At 41.3% G+C, this 21442-nt stretch overlaps 1 protein-coding gene across 1 annotated transcript in view; it reads right to left on the minus strand.

Moving 5' to 3' along the window:
- LOC137605292 (NALCN channel auxiliary factor 1) overlaps positions 1-16014 on the minus strand; it is a 75308-nt gene extending 59294 nt beyond the window's left edge. The window contains exon 1 of the mRNA XM_068329853.1: positions 15286-16014. Within this exon, the coding sequence (XP_068185954.1) occupies positions 15286-16014 (729 nt within the window). The remainder of the gene's footprint in view (positions 1-15285) is intronic.
- Positions 16015-21442: the final 5428 nt, after the last annotated feature.

Below are 21442 nucleotides of genomic sequence, written 5' to 3' on the forward strand. Positions count from 1 at the left end.
GTGCTGCGGTCCTGATTTCACAAACGCAGCCTTGTGAAGTTCCAACCCCATCCTCCGCTGAATCACCGGCCATCAACCCAGAGGTCATGGGTGACAGGACAAAGGCTAAACAGTTGCCGGCCACCAACCCAGAGCCACAGAATAACATGCAGGGCACGGAAAACAGCACAAAGGATGAACAGTTATTTGGTGGAACATGAGGGGGCCAAAGAGACAGCCGCCGGGATGGTAGAGTCTCAGCTGGAGAGGGAGGAAGAGGATGATGTTGTGATGGATGAGGAATTATTAACGGCAGCTCCTAAAAGAAAAAACACTACCACAAGAATGAATAAAAGAAGAAAATTGCTAAAGAATCACCTGACACACCTACTGAGAAGGAAAATTATAACAGTCTGAAAGACGCCATAACAGAAAAATATGATTCGCAAAAGATTTTTTTAAAAATCCTGTAAAGGTTCGAGGGCCAAAGTTGAAAATTTCTTTCCTGACATCAACATGTTTCTGATTAGCATCAGTTTTTATTCAAAGAATTCAGAAGGAAGTGACCAACCAGTTTTTACAGGCAAAGATATTTTTAGATTTAAGAAGCTAATGACAAAAGAAATACTTTGAATGTGAATGGAGCAGGGGACATGGAGACAAGTGCCTCTGTTTTTAGTTTTATAAATGTTAAAAGTTAGATGTTTTATTTCTTCAGAAACACGCAGTACTGTTTGTTTTTGATATGTGAATTCCTTTTTGATTTAGTGTCAACGTGATTATCTTGTAATTTGGCTTTCATGAAAAAACATGAAAATCTCTCTCTCTCTCTCTCTCTCACACACACACACACACACACACACACACACACACACACACACACACACACACACACACACACACACACACACACACACTGAACATGGTGGGTAGATTTCTTGCAGTGGATGTGTCGTTGGTGTCTTCACAGTGACATTGGTGCTGAGTTACAGTGCTAATGAGCCACACAGATTCCTGGCAGACAGATTAGAACTGAGATTACACTGAGCCCCAAGAACACACAGGAACACAATGATAAGCACACACATGTTACACACCACATACATGGCCAGATCCCACACGTCAGCAAACACACACAAATGGGGCTGAGCTTTCACAAGCAAAGACTTGTAAAAGCATTGTGTGCTCCTACCGCAAACTTCTTTCTGCTTTTTATTCCTTCGCTTTCATGCAAGACCAAGATGAACAGAGAGAGGCCAGAAGTGAGAGAGGGAATGAAGACACACAGTGAGGTGAAGATTCTCTATGAACATTTGGATCAGATCAGGTATTGGCAAAAAATCATGATCCACATGATTTGTTTAGAGGATGAGCTACAGCACATAAGGATACTACTGATGGTCACCCCTGGCTTCCCCATGTATTTTAACAACAGGGTGGTTTTATTGTGAAACTGGAACTGTTGACAATAACTAGGAGTTACCTAACTAGTCTGGGGAGGAAAAGGCAAGCCACTTAAAGGTGAAGTGGTTTGTCAAGGAGATGTAGAAGCTATGATTATGTAATTATGCTGAGGGAAGACTTTTCTGTGTGGACACAGAAACACTGAGCATGCCACCAACACTGATCCCTGCTGCTCAGAGCAGCAGTTACTTTACAGCATAAACTGTGTATGTTTTAGGCATTTCTCTTTTCTTCATAACCCTTTACTTTTTTTTTTAAAGTCAATTCTATTCAAACTATTCAAACTTCATGGATTACAATAATCTGCATAATTGAGAATCCCCACAAGAAAGTGGTAACCTAGCCTTGTTAGGACTCCACAGTCATTTAATGTTGATATTCTGAGATTTGTTATATTTATTTTTATTGTTCTTTCTACCCTATCTGTGGTTTTTGTGACTACCTCTGTTACTGTCTTCTAAATTTGTGACTCAAATTTCCTTCAGGATCAATAAAATATATATCAGACCTCAAAACCCATGTTGATGATCTTTACTGCTGTTCTGAAGGTATTCATAATGACAGTACACATTAGCTTCCACTTAACACTCTCATATAGGGGATGAAGGGGTGGTGGCCACTTGGCCTACAGAGGACACTTCAAATGAAGTGGTTTTAGATGCTGACTCAAAATTGAGGGGTAGAAGATAGTGGTACGAAATCCCAGGAAACTTTTTGAACAGGCAGCTCAAATGAACGAACCTACACAAGATTTGCATATATATTAAATTTATTCCATAATAATAAGAATAATACAAGAGGTACAAATAAATCATTGTCAAAACATGAAGAGTGAGTTTAAAAAGAGGAATTGGAATTGGGAATACAGTTTGTTATCATCAGTGGAAGTAGAACTGAGTGAGAGAGAAAGGTTGAGTTGTCCCAGCGTGCAGGAAGAACACCTCGTGTTAATGGTAGGTTGGGGGTGGTGAACACAGAGCTAATGAAGGCAGAGGAAGTGATAAAAGACAGAACGAGATAGACAAAGTAATCCTGTCAGTGACCGTCCAGCTGTCCTCTGTACAGGATATGACCCTCATCGCACCACATACAAATCAATCATCATTTCCCATGCCAAAGATGTGCCACCAGCATCTGTGTCCCTTCTCTGAAAGCATCAATCTCATTTGGTGACGGGGGGTAAGGTCATGCCCCCATAGTCCCAGTCACACCTCCTGTTTGTCCAGTCTCCTATTACATGTGTTTCCAGCTTACAAACATCATCAATATTATGTGTCCATTTGGCACACACCCCCTTCTCTTTGATTTCTTCCCACTTATGTCTTTTTCTAGAGTACTCCACCTCCTGATTCTTCTCATCTGTAACCTCGCCCCCGGTTTCAAATGGGAACTCAGCTTGTGAATAGTTTCACTCTTTGTGCTCATTCACGCTATCATATCTCTTCCTCATATCCCACACACACTGACATTAAAATACAAGCAAATGGTAAAATGTTTTATCTTAAATATTTAGAAGATCTCTCAATTGACACCTCTATTTGATTCTTTCCTACTAAATAGGCAATACAACACACACACACACACACACACAAGCACGCACACGCACACACTGTATCATACAAAGATTTCAATTCAAACCACAACAAACGGACATAGAGAACAATAGTGCTGACCATAAAGGAGGAGTCCTGCTGATGTCACCATCTAGAGAATGCTCTGTAGGTATTCTGCAGTTGTCAGCAAGAATTAGTACTTAACACAAGGATTTTCTTGTTATGAAGAAATATTACATCAAGATTTTCAGAGCAAATCTGCTGATGCTGAATAGCCTAAATTGTTTTTGAGTGCCTGAAAACGTTCCAGAGAAAATTCCTACAATTAAACTGACTCCTATGAGGATATCCAAGAAAGAAACCTTATGTCTACTTTCCCTGTGTTCACTGTTTGGTGTGTGTGTGTGTGTGTGTGTGTGTGTGTGTGTGTGTGTGTGTGTGTGTGTGTGTGTGTGTGTGTGTGTGTGTGTGTGTGTGTGTGTGTGTGTGTGTGTGTGTGTGTGTGTGTGCTTGTGTGTATTTGCTTTGACAAAAAGCAAGGTGCAACAGTGTCACAGGGGTGTGGAAGCAAGGGAGAGGAGTCTTCCAGTTCTTCTTCAGTGCTTTTCAAAACTCAATGACAGATGAATAATTTAGAAAGAATTGCCGCCACTCACTGCAAAGCTGCACAAAAAAAAGATAACAAAATAAGAGACAGAACTGGACAAGATAGAGCACCATCTATGATATAAGGGTAGTTTCCAAGGAGGGAAAGGGTGGAATAAAAAGACTGAAAGTCAGACAGTCGCAAAGATGGAGTTCAAGGATGAAGAAAGAATGATGCGGCTGCAGTTGACAGATGGGGGGATGAGGACAAATGGACAAACTGGTTTTCAACTCAGGGGGAAAATTCAGCAGGTGAAAAACAACACTGGCCCCTCCACCATCCATCCATCCACACATATACAGTATATGCGCGCACACACACACACACACACAAGCACACACACACACACATTACAGGTGACAAGCTATGAAAAAGAGGGGCCGATAAGACCCTCATCACCAGTTCAAGCTCACCCTCGTCTCTCTTCTGTCTCACATGGTTTCTCTTCCATGTTCTATCTGTAGCCATCAATAACCGTTATCTCATCTCTTCATGCTCCGCCCACAATCACATCCCTGTGATGGACTGGAGGAAGACTGAGAAATTGGATGTCCTCTCTTGGACTAACATGAATTTTGGATGCCTGAAATGCTTTGAGCATGTATGGAAGAAAGGCTCCTCAGTTAAAAGTGCCAATAGAGAAATGATGTGGACTGCTCTTTTAGGATATATTTGGATATATTGGATAAAAACATATATATAATATATTTTAGTCTGTATCGCACTGTACCCTCAGTACAACTTTCCATCATGCAGCCCTGAATACACACATGAAAAAAATGAAATGTGGAGGACTTGATTTCTGTCCAAGATGGGGATGAAACCATCCATCATGACTAAAAACATAAAGCTGCATCAGCAACTCTCAGCACTTTTTCCCCCGAACATGATCATTGGTTTAATGACTGTCAGGACATTGTACAAGGGAAGAAACAATTAATAAAAGTTTGTTTAATGGTGCAACTGACAAAAAAATATTTATTTAGGTTAATTAAGAAACAGTTTGCTTGGCATATATTATGATAAATTGACTTCTTCCGGCTTGTATTTCTATTAGAATAAATCATCATTTTGCCTTAGGCTGACAGTAATTATAATGGGCATTTTCCATTATTTTCCAACATTTTATAAACAAATAATTAATTGAAGAATTGAAAATACAAATACTTGTTATTTGCGACCGATAAAGTGGAAACAAAATATGATTCAGCAAACATAATTATGAATCTATCCCCATCGGTCAGTCAGTTAGCCTTGCTTAGACTGTTAGGCCAAATTTTAAATAACAATTCACTTGTTATTTGTTTAAACAATAAAACATTTTACTGGAAAAATGCCCCCCCCGCTTTCAGTCTCCTGGCTATATCATTTCTTGGGAACACATAAAAGTGGTATTGATCTTAAGAGTGGCACTGAACTTTCAGCGAGAAGATTTTTCTTAAATGTCAGACTGTTGCTTATTCTTCATGCCTCCTGAAAATAAAAATAAAAAACAAAATGACTGAAATATTCCAACAATCCTTGCACTTACAATTGCAGGCAGTTTCCTTCACTCAACAAACACAAGCAGACACAGTAGCCTGATTAAAAATGAGGGGATTAAGACAAGGTGCTCAAATGAAATGACAAAATGCAGAACAAAATGCAGTATGTCGAGGGATCTGACAAAAGCCTATCATGCTGAACACATTACCGGGTATTTGTTTGTCAATCTCCCTGTCCTCTTCACCTCTGCTTTACATCCATCACATGATTGTTGTGCGTGTGTTTCTCTGATGTCTGTGGTGCTCTTGCTTATGCCAAAGTAAACTGCGTACGTCTGTAGACGCCGTGTACGTGTCTGCCTTCGCTCTTCTGCTCACCTCTCTCTGAATCAGGACATGCTGTGAGCAGCTGATGATGCTCATGACTCAGGAATGTGAGAATGTCATCAGTCTGGGAACTGTTTTTTGTCCTTCTGCCAGTGATGCTCAAGCTGTAACTACACTTCTTTGAGTACTGATGCTGTCAGTATCTTTGTGTTCTTCAATTTTCTTGCCAGTTCAAGTGTCTTCTATATGTGGCTAAAATGCAGGTGCGACTTAATGAATATTCCATCAGTGTGTTACTGTTATAATGATCCCTAGTCTGATTGTATTTCCAGGACTACTCAGACTATGTGCTAAAGCAGAATGAGGGATGTGTCCGTTCACTCATTGGCAACAGATCCAAAGTTGCTCAAAAAACACCAGAGGAAGAAAATACACTTCACTTCTGTTGTCCCAGCATTAATATATTAGCTAGGCAGCTAGCCGAGCACTAAGGCTTGGGCTAAAGTCAGTCAGGGAGACCGTTCCACTGCATGGTGAGGCCTGTATTATTATTTTTTCTTATACCATACCATCATTCACACCTCTCACACATACTCATTCCTAATTCCCTGTCAGTATCTGAACTGTCAATTGAGATGTCAGCTGTTCGCACCAGCTGGTCACATCTATCCAATAGCACAGTGACATTCTTTCACAGCCTTGGTACTGTCTTTATAAATATGATTCTGTCAGTGTCTCTTGTTCATTCATGTGGCTGGTATACTGTATATGTCCTTCAGTTCCTGTCACCTCAGGTCACCAACTTCTTAATTTTTTTTAGCCTCTTCATCCTCATGAGTCTCAGCAGAGTCATCAGCCACCACCGCCACTGGTGTCTTGCTACTGCTCAGAGGTCCTTTAATCTAGATTTTCTGAAGAGTCAGTGTTAGAAAGATCTTCTAGCATTACTGTCACATATCATCAACAGCAATATACAACAATATACTGTCTTTACTTCATCAGTCTCTTCTGGTTGAACCATCTGTTCCCTCGTACAAATACACAAGTGCCTGAAAGAAAATTTACCTATTTGCATTGCCCTGTGGCAACACCAATATACCGGTCAAATAAATACGTGCCTTTAAGCTATCAAATGAAAACATACATACAGCAGACATTCATACATTCAAGGGGTTTGTGTGTGTGTGTGTGTGTGTCTGTACTGCATATTGCATGTTAGCATAATAGCCCACTATCTACTAACATTGCATAAACAGTTGTAATGACTATAATAGTACAAGTAATGAAAAAAGGATTGTGAGATCATTATCGTAGATCTCAATCCACTGTGGTAGACACTTTAAGAGTCAGGGCTGAGCTGGTTAATTGGAGTTAAGAGTTGGAATAAAGTTTAAAATGGTTGCTCTTTACATTTGCTGGCTCTGTAATGTCTGCAGGTAATAGTGCATATTCCAAGAATAAAATGTGAGAGGGCTCCCATGGGATTTTTGTGTGTATGTTTGATAATGGTTCTTTCATAGATTGTATTAAGGGACGGTTGTTCCTTCCCATTAATCACATTCTAATCAGAATGTGTGTGTGCACACCAGATGGGAATTTTGCAAATTTAAATGGCTGCGATTTCAATATCTTATGTTATAGATGTTATAATCATGTCAAATATAAAAGTTACAAACCAACGTTAAACAAGTTAAACTTTTGACTTCTGAGTTCCAATAACCTTTGACTTTACCTTTGGGCCTCTCAGCAGCGCTGCATTCTGAACCTCTAGGATCATATAGAATAGACTAAAGGAAACTGGCTTTGCTTGAATACTATAAAACAGAACAATCTACATGCAAACACAAACCTATAGTAGTATGGTGCACTAGCAATAGTTCTAGTAGTAGATATGTTAATTAATAAATTAAAAACATTTCAGAGCATATGCTGCACACACACACACACACACACACACACACACACACACACACACACACCTCACACACACGCTTCACCGCTGAACTCTCAAACCAGGGCAGCCAGTAGAACTCCAAATCAGCACCAATGGTTCAATGACTGAACCACTGCTTTCAAATTACTGCAATTAGTTAAGCAAATTGGAAAACTATATTATGAGTGGTTTTGTTTCCAGATTTCTTCAGACTGCGCTTTTCTCCATCCATCAAGGATGAGATGAAAATCATCTTGATAATAGTCTTTTTAGTAACACGTATAATTTTGTCACATTCTGTTTAACCTTGGTGACAGATTACAGCTCTTTATTGCGCTGGTCTTGGAAACTTTGCCTAAGCAACATATTCAATCTGCTGTTGATGCTTTCACTTTGACTTTTTTGGTTTGTGGTTTTGGGGTGTTTTCCTTCCAGTATAACCAGTATTATCACCAACTGCATCTGAAACCATCTCGCACAAAAAGAACACTGACCACAATAACATTGTGGTATTAAAGGGGCTGTGCTCAGATCAGATCTGGGGAATTTTCTTTGATAATTCCCATGCTAATCCTCAGTGAGACTACTTTTGGTGGTCAGCATTTTCTATGAGCATCACTAAAAAATAAAAGTAATAAGTCTTAGTGCTGCCTGAAAACCCAACTTCAGGGAATTAGCTACGCTGCTATTTATATATGAAACCAGGGTGAAGATCTGATAGAATATCCATATTTCAGATGATCATCTGGTGACTGATGCTTGAGGGGATGAAAAAGTTGTAGTCACATCAAAATGTCCGTAATGGTCTCCAAAACCTGTAAAGTTGTGTAACTGCACCTGCAGTGATAATGACTGAGTTTTATTTTCTAACTCTCCTTCAATGAACTATTTTGGAGGATTTATTTGCTAAAAATAATTAATTATTCAGGTGTCTTCACCTCTGAGGGGAAGTCTTATAATAAATGTGATGTGCTGTCCGTGGCGTTTTTCATTCAGTATGAACACCATTAAATAGTTTACAGCTTTTAGTGAAAGGAGTCCCAAAATAACAGGCATGCACTCTTTTGCGATATAAATAGCTTCAAAAGAGCTGCTTCGGTGAACTTCTGTTTAAGTAGTTTCCATTTTTATCAATGGTGCACTCTATTGACAAGCAATTTTCTATTCCTTCCAAATATGGCAGAAAAAGAAGTGAATGAAGGCGTTTTAACACTAGAGAGGATTTAAAACCACGAATGTGTGTGTGTGTGTGTGTGTGTGTGTGTGTGTGTGTGTGTGTGTGTGTGTGTGTGTGTGTGTGTGTGTGTGTGTGTGTGTGTGTGTGTGTGTGTGTGTATTAAGTAATAATGCATAAAACTGGAATGACAGGTGTCGGTTAAATTCTGTACAGAAGTAAAGAATCTACTGGTTTCTGTGGATAAGTGGTAAACATGTGTTTTAAACACATGTTTACCACCTTAAATCAATACCTTAAACAAATGAAAGTCTCATGTTAACCAATTTGATATCTTCAGTGTTTAATTCAGTAGTCAGTTATCAAGAGCAGCCATTTCCTGTCTCTCTAGCCCGCTCTTTCCTCACTTTCTCTTAGAAAGTCTGACCTCACACATCACCCACTCATCAAATCATTCAACTCACTGTAGCAGTGAGACTGAGGAGCGATGACACAGAGAACAAGTATGCATTTGTGAAAATAATAATTTGATAATGTCGAATGTTTTAGTTGAACTGGATGCATTTAAAGGACCTGTTTCTCAGTGAAGCTGTGGCCTACGATGAATGGCAGGATACTTCAGTTTCATTTAGCACACAGTCACAAACACAAACATGTAATGTTGTGTCAGACTGTCTCAGCTGACCTAAACCAGGCAATAAGCAAACAGGATGGTACTTCACAATACATTAACTAAATGAGGAAAATAGCTCTTGTTAAGAGTAGTGGCCGACAGGGAAGACGGAAATTATATGGAGAGAAAGAAATGGGTGTGGATGTGTTGATAGATCCGAGGCTGAAGGCAGCAAACAAGGAAGCTGCACTGTCTCATTGTGCCGCTTAGACTGGTAATAGAGGACGACGAAAAGGCGTTTCTATGGGAGTGCTGCTGTGTTCTTCTCTAACAGATACATTCCCTTATCTCCTGCCTGCGGAGAAACAAACACTGGCAGCTCATATGAAGGGGAGTTTCCCTGGATCTATTTGATCTGCATAGAGTAGCAACAGAGCTCTAATTGAATTTGAGAGAGAGAGAAAAGGCCTGGTAGTAGGGCCATGCTGTATGTGTTGATAGCAAAGCAATCTGTACATTCTGTACCATGTACAAGAATAATTCCATTTAATTTAAATAATAAAGGCATCAGTTTCAAGAAATGAGTAACTTAACAGAACAAAGTTTAGTAGTAAAGTAAAATGCGAGCATGAGTACATTTCTTTATGATGTTACTGTCAAAACGTACGTAAAAGATGCTATTTTATTTGATTGTTCATTTGAGCTGAAACAAGAGGATCTATTGTTTTACATTTATGAAGCTCGGATTTGCTATTGATAGTTTAACAGAAGGTCTCTATGGATGACGTCAGTCTGATGATTGTTGTTATCTCTACAACTCGTGGTAAGGCAGCAATAACTTTTGCACTGACATTTATAGTCTCCATATATGTTTACCAGTGACTATGCTGATTGTCTCTTTTTGCACCTAGTGCCACCAGCAGGTTTATAGTTGTGAGTGGAATATTTGCACAATTTTATTGTACTGAAAAAAAAAAAAAAACATTTCTGTGGTGGCTGATCTGGCACTTTCAATAGTAATACACAATCTCAGCTTTTAAGAGAAAATGAGCAACATGACCTCGGAAAAAAGAGATTTAAACATTTACAATTCCATTATAATTGGACAACCTACTTCCAAACGGAAGAACGTGTAACACGATTGAGAGGCCCGCAACTGTTACAAGTACAAGTGGTGGGATTGTAATTGTCCAGTTGTTTCTAGGACCAAAAATGAACATTCAGCTTTAAGTGTTGGAAAAACTACTGTGACATCAGATAAAAGTTTAATGTTACTTCAGGATAATTAGAATCACTTGAGGTTATCACAATTGTAATTTGTCTGATAGCTTGGTTTATGTTTAAATATTTAACAACACTGCCATTAGCTTCAGTCATGTGCCTGTGTTTAGTGTTATCCGGCAATGTTAGCATGGTGCTACAATGAACAAGGAGATCAGTATAGCGTAAATCTAAATACCAACACATTAGAATAGTTATTGTTACCATGTTAACATGCTGGTATATAATTTAGTTTACCGTTCCTCCTTGCCTTACCATGTATATTTGTTAATTCTGCTTCATTTAATGCAAAGAAAATCAGCTTATCTTCACTGTAGAGTTAAAACATAAAGCTTAACAGTCAGATTAAATAGGGACTGAATCGTCTTGTGGAAATAGAGAGTAAAAGAAGAGAAATGTGATTGTATTAGCAGAGGGGCCAGATTGGCTGGGTGAGCACACAGAGGAATCTGTGTGGACAGGCCTGTAATTGAAGGGAAGGAAACAGCCTTATCCTAGATCAGTATCTATCACTCCGGTAGGAAAAGAGAGATCAAAACCCACACAGCCAGAATTAGGAAAGAAGGGAGGTAACAAAGCCCCCGATGGGAAGTAAGTCCATAAGGAGGAGGAAGACGGTGGAGGTGATGCAAATAGTGGACGCGTGCTCGTGGGATGTTGGTTCCTCGGTTCACCAACACAGATGGGATCAAGACAAAAGAGAGAGGATGTGAAAGGAAGCTAAAGACAATGACGGATGGAAGGATAGAGGAGATCAACATGTTGAGATACAACCCCAGAGACACAACCACCAGAGAAGAAGAGAATTATGGGAGTGCAAATTAAATTACACCGGAAAGGACAGTCAGGTCTGGACCTGCAGGATACACTGCACATGGGGCTCCTTGTGTGTGTGTGTGTGTGTGTGTGTGTGTGTGTGTGTGTGTGTGTGTGTGTGTGTGTGTGTGTGTGTGTGTGTGTGTGTGTGTGTGTGTGTGTGTGTGTGTGTGTGTCCGTACGTGCGTGTATTTGTGTTATAAACAAGTGCATACTGACATCAAAACGTGTAAAGAACACAAATAGAAAAGAATAAAGAAAACAGAACAGGAGGGACACATTAGTTGTATTCATTTTTACTAAATACGCATCGAATAATTTTATCATACAACAGCTTTTTTCAGTTTGTTAGTTAATGTTTTATATCTCTTTGCATATAATTATTCTCTGTTTGTCCTGACAAGCCTGTGCTCATGCACACAGTGTGTTGTTTAAAAAAAAGATGACAAACATTCATCATCATTCTTCCATTTCATAATTTAAAAAGCTAAACACAGTATTTTTGAAAATATCACATACTGAAATATTACCTTAATTCATGACAAAATTGTATTTGTTTAATACAGAGCAGGACCCTTGTAACCAGATTGAAGATAGAATTAATGTGTAGGCTGGTTTTCATCCACTGACCATCATCATTTTTTCCCCCTAATAATTTCTTCACGTAAACCATCATCTCTCAGATACTACCCCTATCGGGCAGGTATAAAATGTTTACCTTTCGTCAGCAGTTCTCTTTTAGAATACATCAATCCGCTGTAACAACACGTCTTCTTAAACACCCGTCATACATTATAGTCAACAGTTCACCAACATCAGCTGGTGTTCAGCAGGTACAGGAGGGAAGAGGGCTTTAACAAACAGGTTTTTTCATAAATGATTTAAGTATTTGTTTATTTTCGCTACCTGTTTTTCTACTTTTCTTGTAAATATTTATCTGTAACTATATATGATCCGGATGACTGATTGTTAACTAAGTACTCCAGATGAGAAAGGGTAGGTTTAAAAGCTTATGCTTCACTTTACTCCTTATTGGACATGTGAGATTCATGTCATTATTGTTTTGACTATTATTGTGATTTTGACTACTTTCCACGGTGTTGTTTGTTTTCTTCTCAGTGTCTTTTGTTTGTTTTTTTACTCCCACATGTACAAAATAAAAAGCATTCTAGCATCTCACCTTCCCTCTCCATCCAAGATCCTTGGGAAGCCAGCTGTGTGACAACAACATTCTGCCTAAGGATATCCAGGCAGGTTCACAGCACATCACAATACATATTATTTTCTAATTGCAGATGAAGACAAAGCTCTCACCTGATTATAGTCTCTGTCTGAGCCTTTTTCTTCTTAGTATGTATGTTTGAATAAACAACATAGGGAAAAGTCAGTCAAACTGAGCCCAAAGGCTTATTGACAGAGGAAATGTAGAGTAGGATTTATTTTTATGATGGTTTTTGTATGACTTTGTGATTCATTACTTTTATATTGTTCTCAAGTATGTTAAAAAAAACATTAAGAGTATATAATTAATGAAAACCCACTTACAAATCCATACACAAATTCATAAACTGTATTCTGCTCCATGATTTGTTGGATGGATGGATGGATGGATGGATGGATGGATGGATGGATGGATGGATGGATGGATGGATGGATGGATGGATAGATGGATGGATGGATGGATGGATGGATGGATGGATGGATGGATGGATGGACGGATGAACGGATGGATGGATGGACCTTAGCTAACTGGAGGACTTGAGTGGAATATATAAACAACAATGGTTTACATCTTTTCCCCTAAAGATTAGAAGACTAGTTATGTTTTTTTTTTAATATGAGAAGAATGTCTGTGCTGAACTGGTCTCCTCCTTGTCTGTCACATACTTTGAATTCACTTGTTAATCTTACCTGACATCTTCCATTATTCTTTCCTCATCCATATTATCTCACAAGCTTATCTGCTCACTCAAACATCAACAAGGCAGACTGCTGCAGCATACACAAAGATCGGGCTTTGTTACATTTACATTTAAACCATTTGAACTGAAACCCTGAGCAGTTGTTGAAATTGTGGATCAAGAATTTACTGGAGCAGAGTGGTCTGAGGTGAGAAGAATGAGAAAGATAAGCGTGAAAGGCGCTAATTGTTGTTTCAGGCTGTCTAAAGTCTTTTTTATTGTCCTACAGAGTGATTCTTCAAGGAGCACTGGTTTGTGATGCAGGCCTGAGGTGCTGTGCTTTCACAAAGGTCATATGAACGCTGAAGCAGATTAGCAATTCAGATTGGATTGAAGGGGCTAAAAGGCTACTGTAGCCCTGCCTGAGTCTGATTACATTAGCAAAGAGTAGGAGTGCAAATGCACACAACTGATTAGATGGAAGCAAGAAGGAAGCAACTACACAATGCATACAGTCTCTGACACAGGCATAGCAATAAGGTGTGACTCACACTAAATAAACACATGATACCACTGTGATGAAGGTTTATCCTCAGTATATCCTCCCACTGGTTTTTATTTTTCCTCACACGCACATAGATGGTCAGCACTCACCGCCCAGCACGCTGGCTGTCTGCCTGTGTGCACCATATATCTTGTAGAGATAAGTTTGGGCTGCGGTATCATCGTGAGGTCAGTTCTAAGGAGAGACTTCCTGCTTTGAGAGGGTCACTGTGTAGCAGGTGTTGTACTGCTGTTATGGTGATTCTGCAGGTTCACCTGCTTTAGACTAGTCTGATAAGAACTGCCTTTACAATGTCTGACATCATTGACAATAAGGATAATAAACTCATGGTGCTGCAGTTCACATTTTAGCTGCTGAGCAAAAATAATGCCTCGAAATAGAGAACATCTAGCAAGTTAAACTAAAATTATCCCTGAACACATGTCTCACATCCCCAGAGTCATTAATCAAGTTCCATACCAGCAAATATATGTGTTTGACGCTGAAAGACCTCGACTCTGCATTTCTTGACTTCATCAGGTGGTTTCATGAGCTGAGCTGAATTTCAGTAATAGGGTAGGAAAAATGAAGGACATGTTGTTATGGTGTTTGTTTCAATGAAACACACTATGCAACTAGTCAAATCAGAATACCGGTAATTAAAAATAACAGATAACAGTTTAGACGGCTGAAGGAACGAACGTGCTTCCGGAGAGGCCTCGGACGGGGCCTTCTTTTCAGCACCACGGACAGCAAGCAGAAGCCACGCAGCACATGGAGAGCTGCAAGCCTCTGCAACAGTACACTGCACAACAAATCAAACAGATTGAAGAGCAATCCAACCGATGAATCCCCATCATGTTGCAATTTACAGGTAACTTTTTATGCCTATGGGTAGTACAAAAAAGAAGTGTCTTCTGTCTGTGTGTGTGTGTGTGTGTGTGTGTGTGTGTGTGTGTGTGTGTGTGTGTGTGTGTATGCTTCTGTGTGTATCGGTGATGTAGACTTCGAGCATACAACGCTGTTGACATGCGCAACGTGTACTCCACAGTCTGTTCAGTAATGCTGCCATGTCATTTTGAACAACAAGCAAACTGGGGACGATACAAAGCCTGGATTAGGTGCAGGAATCACTTGTGCTATTAATAACACTGAAATAAGCACCAATCAGAGCCCTCTCTGCCTTCATTTCATAGAGCGGCAGCACAAGCCTGGATCTTACTCCAAATGCCAAACATCACCTCCACAGTCGCAGTTGGTGAAGTAGTTCATATCAGATGGGCTAGAATCAGAGTGGGAAAGAAGGGGAAGGATTAAGAAGAGGGTGATGAAGGTCTACAGGTGCCAGCATCTTACAAAACCAACAAGAGGAGCTGATATGACAGAGGCTTTATCCTCTAGTATGGATTCTAAAAAAAAAAAAAAAAAAATACTATAGACTGACAGATATGCCCAACGGTTGCCATGACGACTGAGAACCCACCCTCTTGAATGCACTTGGCATGCGTGTGTGTGTGTGTGTGTGTGTGTGTGTGTGTGCGCGTGCGCGGCACGGCCTCGTCAGTCTTACCTTGCATTCCTCCATGCATGTCCGAACAGAGTATGCATCCGTCTCGTATTTCTGAACCAGCAATTCAAACTCCCGGTACTTCTTTTCCGCATCCTGGTCCAGATGCTGATAAGCCCGGACGCACTTCCTGCATCCTTGCTGATCCACCCCCGTGGTCGTATTCAGGGTGCAATTCAAAACGCCCGGACTCGTAAACCCGTAAAACAAATCCAAAAGTGAGTAGGAATTACAAAAAGAAAGGTATAAATCGCTCAGATTCACGTACGCCAACTGCGTCCCCTTGTCCCATCCGCCGGAGAGGCCGAGGCACACGGTGTGCGCGTCCGTGAATGTAAAGCAGTCTTTGGACAGGCTGTCGGGGTGACAGGTGTCCATTCGCCATAGAGTAGAATTCCCTAGAAAAATAACATCTTGCTCTCTGGCGAGGTGGTGGTGGGGGTCGGGTGATGTTGGGATATGTGGTCGGTGGAGGGAGTTTAGGTACTCCGCCATGTCCGTAATTGCAGGCTCCTCGTCCGATCGCTTGTCTCGGGTCCGCGTCAGTTTCGCCTCGGCGCAGAACCACAAGTGATCAGAGAGCAGGACGGTGATGAACAGGAGAGATGCCAGCGATAGTCGCCATCTCTGGGCCCGCTCCGACTCGGTAAATGGCTTCTCGTTCTCTCGGGGTGCAAACCAGAATTTTAAACCTTCATCATGCTGCCGACGCATCCAAGCACCCCTGGTCATATTTTAGGAAAGTGCTGCCCTGGCCGACTCCACCGCAGGGGCTGCTTTGCCACAATACTCATTGACTTGAGGGGAGATGGACTCCGGTTGGTTCTCCTCCTCCGTAACGGTGGGGTGCCGTACCTTCGCCGGTCCAGGGCGCCCGCAACAGTCGGTGCTATTCCGATTCAATTAGCGCGTCCGTACAGATTATGCTTCGCGCTGCCGCATCCCGGTTCTCCATGGCTCTCCTGGAGGAAACGGCGTCCTCTTTGACCGCATGACTCCCTCTTCCCTACCGTCCCTCTCCCCGGGCTTGTTTCTCTCGTCGGGGGACGCAGGGAGACCAGCTGTTGCGAGCCTCTCGGTACTGATGCTGCGCGTCTGCCGCGTTCAGTTTGCAGATTTACTTAAAGGAGTGCAACCAGTCCTCTCGATGCAACCGTGCATCTTTCTCTGTCTCGTAGCTGGGCGAAAAGCCTAGAATAATTTCTCCCTTTGGCTATTGTCATCTTGAACCGCGGTTAAGTTGCCGCCATGTTCGCCTTGAAACACTTTTTCGGAGAGCTGAGTCTGTTTGCGTCATCTCCATCGCTGCGATAGCTCCATCGTTGCGCAGTGGCGGAGCAGCTTATTACCAATGGTGCACACTCGCGCGCACACACACACACACACACACACACACACACGCACGAACACACACACACACAAACACACACGAACACACTCTCACATACAGGGAGGGGGAGGGAGCACAAAGGTGGTTAAAGGTGTTTTGAATGAATGACAGTCGACAAATATTTGATAAGGCGCACTAGTCGACATCTTGCTTTTTGGCGCAGGATAGATGCGATCTGCCATTCACAACATCAATGCAGCTGAGACATTAAGACATTAAAAGTCATTGATATGGCCTGTTTCATACACCACTGTAGGCCTAATACAAATCGTCACAGATCAGAGTTTTTTAATCATACCAGAATTGAAATTAATAAAGCAGTTGAACACAAGGTTTGTGTTTTTAGGATTACCAGCAGTGCGCACGTACCTGTTCTCTGTCAGTGGGTATTATCTAATCATTAGTGGTTCGTTTGGACAGCGTGTTTAAAACAAGCACAGCGCTTAGAATCAGAGAGACAAACAGAGAGAGAAGGGGAAGCGGTAGTGGCTTTTGGGGTAGTAGAAGTAAATTACAGCATTTATCCTCGTTCTCAAAGCTACTAATCATTGTCAGCGTGTGTGGCTTGGAGGGATACCAATGAGAGTATTGTTTCGCATTAAAGACTTCATATTGGGATACAACAGGAGATGATTACCTGATTAATTTATGCTGAAGGCCGGTTATTATGCAATTTGTTGTTGCAGGGGGGAAAATGTTCATGGAACTCCAGTCAAACATTTTTTTTTGTGCAGCCAGGACTTCTATACCATAAAAATATATTATGTCATTAATTTTGGATCCTCCGATTGATCAGAGCTGACTGCAAAGCTTCTGAATGTAAACCAACTTCAAAAGCAGCAGAAAGAAATGTGTTTCGTTGTTTGCTAAAGCAAACACAAAGTCACTCATGTGCCAGTTGTATTTGGTTGTTTGTCCAGGAACAAGGCTGGTCGGTGATATAAATTGCTGAATTTCACCAAATATCAGCAAGTACTCACAGACAGAAATCCAGTTCGCTGTTTTGAACCTCCCCGCCCCCCCTTGATCCCTGATCATGACTGATGGGGACTGAAGGTTTACCGTGGAGGACCTAAATTTCAGTGGAAGCATCAACTGGATTTAAAAGCGCAGACGGTGTTTTGACAAACATCTGTTGTGTCAGTGCTAGGGATGCTTGAATGCTCGTCATTTATCACTCATTGTTCTAACATATTATGTCACTGCGGGATGCTGTGATAATGCCTCGCGGTGATAGATGTCCTACTTCAGCTGGGATTGTCTTGTCTGTCTCTAGCTGTACTCCCCCTTTCTCCGCTGGGCTCTTTTGGTCGACACATGGATGCTCTAACCTGACCAGGACCCTCATACCACACCAGCATAAATTTGCATATTTCAAACTGAAAGTCTGAAAGTCTGAGCTGAAAGTCAGCTCCTGAAACATAACATACAGTAATGTCCTCCATTTCTACATGCATGTGTACAATTGCTAATATTATCTGTACTGCTCCAGCAGCTCTTGCAGAAATGCAGGTTTAGCTAAACATCTAAAAGAAATAGGGAACACATAATAGGTATGACATTCAATATCAAAAACCTCTTTAATTCTATTTTTACTTTTTTTTTTTTTTCCCATTACACTCATTGTCATTTATTGTCACAGGCACTTAAAGAGTGCCTTTGTTTCATTCAGATAAAGCTCAACTATTTATAAATACCTTGATAAAAATAACTTCATAAACAAATCAAAAATAACCCTGTGAGGGGTTTGTTGTGTTTGCAGTCCTGTTGAAGTCTTTAAATCACTCATTTTCTAAAAAGAAATTTTGTCCTTTATCGTTTCTACTGAGTCATACAAAAAGCTTTAACCAATGCTGACTTTGTAGGTTCTAAAAAAAAATTCTTTAAAAAGCCCATTATCAGGAGCATTTTTAGTTATAATGTCAAGACCTTTATGCACCTAAATATTCTCTGTTTCATCAATGACAAGGACAATGAGACTGGTGGCTTCCAAACTAGACCTACCAAAAGAGGAAGAGAAGAATGGGGTGAAACGAGAGGTGACATCATCCAACTGTGCCATCTAATGTCAGATACAGAACCTTCACACTTCCTACGCACTGAGTCAGTGTACAAATTACCCTTATTCTTGTCAATCTGTCAAAATACAAAATATCTCCTTCCATATCTTGCTGGATTTAAGATATATAATCTTTATTTTTTTTTCTCTATATCATTTTTTGCTTTTTCTTACAGCTGCTGACTCTTTACCCTTTCTCTCACACTGAGCTGACCCTCCTTCACTCTTATCATACTACCTTAAGCTTTCACTCACCACCACCACGTTTTCCTCTGTATTTCAGTCTCACTCTTCTTGTATGATTTCAACCCTCTGATATCAGAGATGACAGGCATACGGGATCAGCGTCTGTGATTGGTTAGGAAGGACAACCCCAGCTCTGGTTTTCCCTTCTCAGATAAATGCATCATACTGTATAAGATGAATGCATTATCCCAGCAGGGAACCAGTATTCACATGTGAACAGGTGTGAACTCATGCCTGTGTACACGCTAATGTCTTAATGTGTGTGTTTGTGTGTGTGTGTGTGTGCGTGCGTGCATGCGTGCGTGCATGCGTGCGTGCGTGTGTGTGTGTGTGTGTGCGTGCGTGAGTGTGTGCGTGCGTGTATGTGTGTGTGTTACAGTGTTAATGTAATTATTATTTAAAGGTGAAAGTTTATTCATGACGTTAGGCGTGGTAGTTTGACAAAATCACATTAACACCAGGTCGATTTGCACTCAAACACATCTCACAGTCTCATCAGTAAATGAGTTTTCGCAGTTGTCATCACATAAGATGAAAATATAAGATGGAAATTTGGTCTTGTTCCAGTTAGCAATTTAGAATATACACATGATAGCTTCTACAGTATATGTGTGTGTGTGTGTCTTTTGTCAGTTTCAAATGTCTGCAAATTATTCTATATAGTATTAGAATTTAAGTACATTACATGATTTGTGTCACTTTTCAGGCAGCGACTGATTTGTATTTATCCATTTATGGTATGAAATTCTTTGTCTGGGCATTGGGTCGTCGAGCCCCATGCTGACGACTGTCACCTAATCCACACAGCACGCATCCCCTACAGTTTCCTCGGCAGGTGGTGAGCCCACCGGAGGTTGGGCCCACATTGTCCTTTCGGGCTGAGCCCGGCCCTCTCCCACCACTCTGGCCTGGCTCCAGAGTGGGGCCCCGGTTGTGCCATACTGGGTGACGTCACGGTCCTTGATATTGTCCGGTAAATTGATGTAGACCGACCGGTAAATCAAGAGCTTCAAATCACCCAGCCACTCTATGGCTGGGTGTACCTTTAGAGATAGGGTGAGGAGCTCAGTCATCAGGGAGGAGCTTGGAGTAGAGCCACTGCTCCTCCACCTCGAGCGGAGCCGGCTGAGGTGGCTCGGGCATCTGTTCCGGATGCCTCCTGGGGGGGTTTTCCGAGCACGTCATACCGGGAGGAGACCAGGGGGAAGACCTAGGACATACATGAGGGATTATGTCTCTCGGCTGGTCTGGGAACGCCTCGGGATCCCCCTGGAGGAGCTGGAAGAGTGTCTGGGGAGAGGGAAGTATGGGCATCTCTCCTGAGACTGTTGCCCCCGCCCTGGATAAGCGATTGAAGATGGATTGATGGATGGCATGAAATTGAATTGAAGTTTTGCTGACCTTGTTCTTGTCTTAATAACATCTGGGATTAATCACTGCCACAGATCTAAATGAGGAAACTGTCAATCCACTGTATTTACATGCATTCACTCAAAACACTTCACAACACACATACATTCACATGCTACTAGCGATGACTAGCATGCAGCATGCCGTCTGATCATCAGGAGCGATCTATTCTACACTCAAGAGCCTCCGTAGGCAGTCTGGGGTTCGGTATCCTGCCCAAGGACATTTTGTTCTGGAGCCAGTGTCGACCTTCTTCGTTGACGACTGCTCTTCCTTGGAAGCAGCTGCTCATAAGAAACACCCAAGAGTCTGTCAATCATTTTTCACTGACCTCTCAGAAAGAAATGGAGACCAATATCTTCCTGGAAGGGGAAAAAAAATCAATGTAAAGGCTTGTCAGCACTGCACAATATAAAGTACCATTCATTTAGCATAAATGACTTTAAATACAAGAAACTATGCACTGTGGTCCTTGTGTATCTACAAGGTGAGCAGTGAAACAGATGTACTGTTCACAGTGCTCAGTTGGCCACTGGAATCAAGGGGGATTAGGTGGATGATGGAGATACCATCATGCAGTTCAGCTCCCCACCCAGCACCACCTCTGCTTTGCCTGAGGGGTTTATTCTCATGATCGATCGACTCACCCCATTTCCATTCCAGGAATCCCTCAGTAGCTTATCAACATGGCTGACTTTCCCAAGGACATTTTCTTTTCCCGTACCCATGATCGTGGGTTCCTTCCCACTGTGCTATCTGGATCTATGCATTCAACCAGCCTCTAGCTTGAACGGAAAATGTTTTCTGACAGCGTTTACCCGGCCAAGAAAACAAACAGGATCCAAAAACATAGAACAAAACACGTGATTATATGCAGTAGAATTATTTGTTTGATTTGTAACCTCAACATCTGATTTATGTTACTTCTCATCATGCACATACAATTTTAAATATTCAAAATAACAATTTTTTTTTTAGTTGAGAATATCCTTCAGTCACAGGTGTTGACATTCAACAATCGTTACATGTTTTATGAAACGCTGTGAATGCAGGCA

This window comes from Antennarius striatus, chromosome 12 (genome assembly GCF_040054535.1).
Source record: "Antennarius striatus isolate MH-2024 chromosome 12, ASM4005453v1, whole genome shotgun sequence".
Classification (NCBI taxonomy): Eukaryota; Metazoa; Chordata; class Actinopteri; order Lophiiformes; family Antennariidae; genus Antennarius; species Antennarius striatus.